The sequence below is a fragment of the Ammodytes marinus genome (assembly GCF_949987685.1).
Source record: "Ammodytes marinus genome assembly, chromosome: 4".
Classification (NCBI taxonomy): domain Eukaryota; kingdom Metazoa; phylum Chordata; class Actinopteri; order Uranoscopiformes; family Ammodytidae; genus Ammodytes; species Ammodytes marinus.
Window position 1 is genome coordinate 30314722 of NC_137233.1, and position 8528 is coordinate 30323249.

Consider the following 8528-nt stretch of genomic DNA (forward strand, 5'->3'; position numbering starts at 1 on the left):
TCTACCTGTTCACCTTGGCTGCTTGGCGGGGGAAGCAGTGAGTGTGCTGGGGATCAATCCAAAACATCTGACACATTAAACAAAGAGACAGATAAACATATACCTGGCGCAGGGCCAGAGGGACAAAGGTGACTGTGCAAGAAGAGTTCAGTGAGGATAGACAAACCGGAACAGTAGCCCAGTAGACAGCCATTGCTTGTGTATGTGCTGCAGTGGAGCGTGTCTGTCCGTTGCCTTTCACACACACACACCAATTTGGCATATAAAAAGAATAACCAAAGCAAGATCAACATGTCATTATTTCAGACTGACCAATACTAGATTTTTGAGGATGATACCAATGTGGATATTTTGGAGTCTATCTAAGATATATTCTATTGAGCATATATACTGTACATAGAAAAGATAAACTATTTTGATACAACCACCTTAGACATATCATTGGCTTTTCTGTACAACCATTTTTGTTTAGTTGTCCACCAACATATACTGTAAACCATTTGATCTAACTCTGTGAGTGTCAGTTTATTTTCTAAAGATTTAAGAGTGCTGGTGTATTGCCTCGTTCCAGTGAGTAGAGAGGGTCGGGTCGGAGCGGCTCAGAGCGGGACAGCTCGCTTTTAAGAATCTCTGTGGTGTTTCCACCGCCGACCCTACCCTTACTGGTAGGGCGGGGTTTAGGCTGGACTGCGACAGCCGCCGCCAGAATATGGGTCAAACTATCGGGCTGTGGAACAAGCCAGCCGTCTCTCGTTTTTGCTTGGCCAAACCGACCGCTTCTTTATTTATTCCCCGTGTTGTGAGCGTATTACGCCGGTAAAGGCACAGAGACGGCTCGGTGCAAACCGACAGAGACAGTGAGCGAACAGCGCTGGCTGCGGCAGCTACGTGACATTGTAACAGTGGTAGGCTACACAGTGTAGGATATCCCACTGATTCATTTAATGACGAGGATAAACACTACACAATAAACTGTGCTGCGCTCACATTTTTTGGGTGGCTGGTACCCCAACGGAGGAGTACCGAAAATAGGAGCGGCTTAGAGCGGTTAGGTGCGCTTATATCCATACCCTACCCAACTTTTTGCAAATGGAAAGCCAAAATAACTGGACCGAACCGCTCCGACCCACTCGGTGGAAACGAGGCATATGACTGTTCCTAGCAGGCTTTAAATCGGACTTTAATAAGAGAAAGTTAATGTTTCCTATCTTAATGTGCAGTCAGTGATACTGTGCTTTGGTCCAACAGGGGGAACACAAACCTTAAAACATTCCATTGCATTAAAAGTTTTGTGTAGCTCAAGTGTTACACATTCTCTTTCACATCCAACAGAAACTGCCGTTTGGTCCTGGCCAGGTCGTGTGGAGTGGGTTTGCTATTTGTGTTACTGGGCTAAATAAATAAATAAATATTGACTAATGTTTTTCAGAGCTTGTGTGCTGAAACTAACTGTCTGCTGCCAATAAGTGAGAATTGTGAGACAACCATACATTAGCTTAAGGGCTACAAAGCTTTGGAAAGTTGCGAACAGGACGCTGCGAGGTAAATTCACATACATGCTTTGATTGGGTCGTAAATAAATATTAATTGATAAAGCTTTAAATATTCAAAGTGAAACTTGTAGCTGATCTAAATACCTATGTATGGATGTATACACATTTTATTCCAAATTAACTTGGTGTCAGCTTCCTCATTTTGGTTGTTGTTGGAGAAGTCATGGAATTCCAGGTTTTTATCTTGTAGGGCTTCTGGTGGTTTCAACATGCTTCCATAGTGAATGCAAAGCCCTTTATCAATAGAAAATAACACTCATTATTTGAATCTCTGGTAAATGCATGTGTTAGGTTGAACGCTAATGAGGTGTAATGAATGACATTCGTGTCAGTATGGCAGGATAACACACTTGCACAGACTTGACTCGTGTTCGACAGACTGTATTTGCAATGATCAATCACACGGAAAATTTAGTGTGCCCAACTTGCCTGGTCAAAGTTACACTTTAGCTGCGGGGTAAAAACAGATACGATCGGGAACTGTTTGAAGAAATCCCCTTGTTGGTACAATTCAAGAACACTTGACATCAAGCATTTCAAAAAGCACTGATGGCTTTTTGAGATTAAACAATGGCTGACTAGAATTAACACATGCAATATCCTTTGACAAAATCTCATTTAAAATAACTATAGGCACACAAGGAGTTTTAGAAATCAAATAAAGCAGCATCGTGTTCAATTGATTGATTGATTTTCCTGATGTAAATGGTATCATACATACAGCGGGGATTTCATGATGACGCAAGCCAATGACTTCTCATTTTTGCGACTTCTAATACCCAACAACCCCATGTACATTTGTCTGTCTGCAACAATGTTTAATTAATGGCTCAATAAACCCTAGTAACTGATTGGACAGTTTACCTGTTACTTGTTAAATGATGATTTGATTCACCAAAGCAGTCAAAGCTTAACACAAACACAAATCTTGTACCCCCACAAAACCAGCTTAACATTCGGTAACCCATCAAGTTGTTCATTTGAGGCTTACTTTTACATTTTAGTCAACTCTTGTCTATGTTACAAAGACAATCTTTGTATGTCAGTGTGTGAGCATTTCAGCAGACATGTTTTGTTTGGGAAGCATTGTTTAAATTCCCTAAATTCCCCTGATGCCATAAACAGAGGGTTGTCAGAGAGCAATGTGCCAAAAACCTAAGAAAAAAGGATTATTTAAAAAAAACAGTATTGGTACATATGAGGCAAGGAATTGAGAAACACTGGTGACATCTGAGAGCTTGTGGAGGTGAAAGTTAAACGGAGAGACCTTACTTGTGCTATTTTGCCATGTCGGGAAGGGAAACTTTAGTGAGACCCTTTGCAAACGTGCAGCATATAATGATCCTTTTTCTCCAGCATTTATATTCTGTTCTTTTCGCGTCTAGTTGTGTTTTGCTCCATACAGAATCAAAAACAGTTTTATTGCGAGGTATAGGTTCACACATGCAATGCATTTGTTATGGTTACACTGTGCATACAATAATCATAGCATTAACATAAACCTAGATAATATAGTAAAAGGCATCTTAAGAATAAAATAGAATATTTAAAATAAAATAATCTAAGAGATAAATATGAGCAATTGTCAATATTTGAACGAGGGGCTGTACAATTGTGCAGAGTGAACAAGGTCAAAAGTGTGCAATGAAATCCACAGAAACGTAGACGGATCCATGTTAAAATAACAAAATTGTGGACGTTAGTAACGAATAGAGTCTATGGGAGAGAGGATAGAAATAGTGTATGTAGTGACACATCTAGATTGTTTAAAGCAGAGCAGTGAGTTGACAGCATTTGTTGAAAAGGCCTCTCGCAGAAAGATCAGAACAAGAAATCTGACTGACAAGCACAAAGACGAGCCATATTCCACCAGGTTCCAGGGCGAGAGTCGCACGATACCTTTGCAAAGCGACACTGTTCTATTTTAACCTTTTACACGGAAACCTCACAAATTTGATTGGAGAACATTAATTATATTTATTTTAAGGGGGGAAATGAGGTGCTGAGTCAGGGGAGGAGCAGATGGCTTTAAGCACAACATAAACCAAACAACCTTTTTTAGTCGCCGGGGCTCGGTAATCACGTTGCGCACACAGAGCGCTTTTCTCACGGCCCGGTGTTGTGTTTATTTTGCAACCCGTTTTATTTTGTGTAGGCTACTCGTGCAGCAGCCCAGGTATGGCAGAATGTGAGCTAGAGATAAAAAGATTGGGGAGGAGGTGGAGGTGGGAGGAGGAAATCACAACACAGGAACTTGACCTCTCTGTGAACTTTAAAGGTCTACTTCACCGGTTGGAATATGAAGGTGTATTGAACTCGGAGATCCTATTTAGTATAAATGTGCAAAAAAAAATAAAAAATCGGATCATCTTAGCCTGAGAAAAGGCAGAAAGAGTGTTTTATGGTCTCACTGTGTAACCCTACAGTTTCCTTCTTGTGACATCACAGTAAGGGTAAGGATTAACAGGACAGCTGGGCCAAGGGAAGACTAAGGGAAGACTGAGGGAAGAAAAACCTCATTCATTATATTATAATAGTTATTTTATGATAGAACGCTGGTTCCGTATGGGTGAAGTATTCCTTTAAATCCAACATAAAATAGACATAAAATGCACATTTCAGAGTGGCCTTTTATTGTGGACAGTCTAAGGCACACCTGTGCACTAATCATGATGTCAGATCAGCATCTTGATGTGGCACACCTGTGAGGTGGGATGGATTATCTCAGCGAAGCAGAAGTGCTCACTATCACACATTTAGACAGATTTGTGAACAATGTTTGAGAAAAATGGTACAATTGTGTATCTGGAATGAATTTTAGATCTTTAAGTCCATCTCATGAAAAATGGGAGAAAAAACAAAAGTGTTGCGTTTATATTTTTGTTGAGTGTACATTAGCCAGAGAAGAAGACTTCGTTTTTCACATTGTTGTTTATTTACCTTTTCATTACCATGCTTAGTTTAGAGCTCATGTTCATAATGTCTTTGGTCAAGTCGAGGAACAGATTGAAGTGACAGGCTGCAATTGACCATGGTATTCATCATGCACTATAATCTGCCGATTATTCTCACAATTATTCGATACATCGTTTCGTCCGTGAATTATTGACAACTTGTCAAACAACACACATCACAACCTCCCACAGATCATTTAATATACACTTAGGAAGTGAACCAATGTCAATGCAATTATAATCATTGCTAAACGTGGATTAGAAAAAGACTGTTTCGTGAAAACACTGTTCTATTTTAAAGGGTTGCCCAGAAAAAAAGCCACTTCCTTCATAATATATTTCCCGTTTATTATAGATATGGAAGAAAAATTACAGGGACGAAAATAAAACTGCAAGCGCTGACTTGATCCTGACTGCCAATACACTGCACACTTCCATTTAAAAAGTGACACTAAAATATATTTTTTATCATTACCCCTGTGAGCTAAAAATGGAAATCGTCTCCTCACTTCTGCATGTGTAGCCTATATACGTTCAGTGCAAAATAAAATAAAATTGAAGAAACTTGTGTGGGTCATTCAAATAAATTGGAAGGTTTTAGTAGAGCTAACGAGTCAAACACAATGCTGTTTCCCTCACAGGCACTAGTAGGCTATTGACATCAGAGCCCTGTTTCAGGTAGCTGGTTTTGAGGCAACCCAGAGTTTGTTCCATAGATAGTAAATAATATGGATGTAGCATCCGGGCTGACCTCAGTTATTCACACGGCATCCAATAATCCTGGTTTGTGCGCGTCGCCATTTTGTGAGGGGGAGGGAGATAGCTGACGTATACCTCCGATGCAAAGTGAGGGACAACGGGCGGAGAGCTGTCACTCAAGAGATCGCGCCAATACATTTTAACCTCCAAAAGAATAAAAACTAGCGTGGGCCAAAAAAATTCACCCCCCTCAGTGTTATCATGGAGATATGACCTAAACATACAGACTAAAATGGTTTCGTGGCCCAGGCTGTAAATAGGTTTAATAATGCTGTGAAAACGGCATGTTTAACATTGGAGTCAACGAGAGATGGCTGTCTTCTGCTCCCAGCCCCCAGTGGCACTTCCTGGTTACTACAGTTGTGGTCACTTCCTTATTGGATGCTGGTAAAAATCGCTGAGGTTGGGGCTTGGTTTGTTCGCTCTGAGTTAGTGGAAACTCTCGGTTTTCCGTTTCAAGAAGCAGGTTCAGCGCAACCGAGAGTCAGTTACTGCGGCAACATACGCCGTGGGTCTAACCTGCTGGATAGGTGATTTGACCTAGGCCTACTCTGAGTTTGTTTTCACTTTACGCTGCAGCTCCGACTGAAGAAAGAGTGTCACTGCCACAACGCGACCCTGTACAGTGTAAAGGCTGTTACATACTCCGCGAGAAGAAAGAACAAAGTTCTCGGTGACAGAGCTGCGAGATGTTCTTTCTGGTCTGACATTACATACTTCACAAGAACTCAACTGCCGAACTACTCACCGCGGAGCATTGTTACCATGGTAATTGACTCAGTAGCGCCAGTTGATTTCACTTCGCTTTCCTCATTGACTTCAGACTGACCAATCACACAATAGTTCTCGGACAAGCTGCGAGAAGAAAGTTCGGCCCGGGTGATGTGCCGAGAACAAGCTGCGAGAACAGCTAAACAAGAGCTGAGAGAAGAAAATTACGTCATTTTCTTTTCTCAGCTCTGTCACCGAGAACTTTGTTCTTTCTTCTCGCGGAGTATGTAACAGCCTTAAAGCAAAATCACTCCATAAAAATCTCCATCGGGATGTTTTTATCATTTCCTGATGATTTTACGTTTGATCGATCATTTATCTGATCAGTATAGTTCTCAGCCCTCGTGCCGTTCATATGCAGCCACCTTACACATCGTGAACATGCTCTACATTCAGATGAATAAACCTATTGTATTGTGTGTATCTCATTATTCATTTTTGTATTAACAGGAGTTTTTTAACGTCTGTGCCACTGAACATAGGCTATTTATGTCAGGTTGAAATGCAATTCTGCGGCTGCACGCAATCGTTAGGCTACTGTTCACTTGCGTGATTACAGTCACAGTCGAGCCTCGTTAAATAGCCTAATATGATATAGAAATTATATAATAATTTAAACTGTGATCACTAGAGGACAAGGGATCTGGTAATAAATCAATCAGGATCTACAATGGAAACTGTCACCTTATGTGTCAGACGTTAATGTCTTTCACTCCCCATTTAAAAGAAGCGAAAGTCTGTTTACTGCACAGGAGGATATTATAGCTTGCCTACATAATACATTGAGTATAAAACACTGTCAGCAATGCTTTGCAGCGGCACAGCATTGCTAATTTGCATTAATAATTTTGCTGCTGCTGATATGCGTAACTGAATTCTTGAAATATATTGCTTCTCAATAAGAAGCAATGATGCTCTTGACCAACGCTGATCCACTGTTCTGAAACCGAAAACCCAGATTTGCTCATCATCAAAACTCAGAGTATGTAAAACCAGCTACCTGAAACAGGCCCCTGATCTGAGAGGATGAGCAGCCAGGCGGTGCCCAAAGAAGATCGCAGAAAGACAATATGTCAATGTGCATTTTTAAAATGCCATCTATACTATAGAGTTCAGGGGCACAATGCAACAGAGACTGGCAACAAGGCATGAAGATGGCAGGAGCCACAAGCATCCAGTGTAGCTTAGAACAGAATATCCACATGGACCATGAAAGAGCAATTAGCAAGACTTTTAAGATATTATGGCTCATAGACAAGGAACATGATATTGCATGACAAAATGGAAATAGGCCTACACTATCCAGGAAAGGGTTCAAAAGTATTTTTTTTTTATTCAGTAGTGGCATGTCTTCAGTGACCCGAATAAATTAAATTAAAATTTGGTAATTTATATCTTCCATTTGTATTCCAAATGTCGCACTGCTGCACGTCACACCTTGAGTGGTGCACTTCGTATAAGAGTAGCCTATTCTTCCCTCACACAGCCTATTGGTTACATAGGTTAATGTGTCAACATTGAGTGTAACCGCGAGAGCGCGATTCATAATTCTGGGAATGTGGAAATAATGGTCTGGTGGGATTTTTTGAGGGGTGGGGCATATTCCGCTTTCAGATGGGAAACGAGAGGAAAAAAACTTTGCAAACTTGCGCCGCGACGGAGACAATGAAGACCTGATTTATCATTAGATATGAGTGTCCGCGGGGGAGAGAGGCAGAATTCATTTGGTAACGTGTTCCCTCAGCCTGCCTCCCACCCTACCCCCACTTCCATTAACACATCCTGGCACCGTACGCGCTATCCCGCGGCACGGCACACTTACCCATAAAAGTTGCTCTCCACCATTGACTTTTTTCAAATGAGTGAACAGAGCCATATCGACATCCTCACTGTAGTACAGAAGCACAAAACAGCTACACAATAAAACGCCAGGCGTCTGCAACATGACAGGACCGAGTGCGAGCGAATCCCACACCTACGGCGCACGGCTGCTCCATTGGCTGTGTTTTCACTCCGCGGAATCTTAAGTTTAAATTCAGTACGTTTCGCTTTTCAAGGACACTGCAGCTCACTGTCACAAGCCCCTCTCTTACCGCCAGAGACACGGGCGTGTTGCCCTGGAGGGCGAACAAGCCGAGAATAATGGAAAATGCCGAAAGCGTTTACCTTTTTGCTGTTTCTGCTGTTATAGCTGTTGTATGGGTTGATTCCTGCCCTTGGCGGTACGGAGAGCAGCATTTTTCTCGGCGCTATGTCCGGAGCGGCGAGCTCAACCCAGGCTGCCAGCTGACGTCAGCAGCTGGGGAAGTGAGTGCCTGGAGTCCCGCTGTTTGACTGCAAGTGGTGCTGCTGCTGCACCAGGACAGCCCCCCCCCCCCCCTCTCCATTGCTGGCCCCTGGGCTACTTCGGGGGTCCGAGGGGGGCCCACACACAGCAGAGGGGATTAGCTCAACTTCATTCACCGCCCACTGTTCGTTCTCTCACCAGGGG

General features: G+C 42.2%; 1 protein-coding gene across 2 annotated transcripts in view; it reads right to left on the reverse strand.

Annotated features, from left to right (window-relative positions):
* LOC307249828 (RNA-binding motif, single-stranded-interacting protein 2-like) overlaps positions 1 to 8320 on the reverse strand; it is a 31044-nt gene extending 22724 nt beyond the window's left edge. For both annotated transcript variants that reach the window (XM_080026694.1, XM_080026693.1), the window contains exon 1: positions 8204 to 8320. In XM_080026694.1, the coding sequence (XP_079882820.1) occupies positions 8204 to 8275 (72 nt within the window). In that variant the 5' untranslated portion in view covers positions 8276 to 8320. The remainder of the gene's footprint in view (positions 1 to 8203) is intronic.
* Between the last annotated feature and the right edge of the window lie 208 nt (positions 8321 to 8528).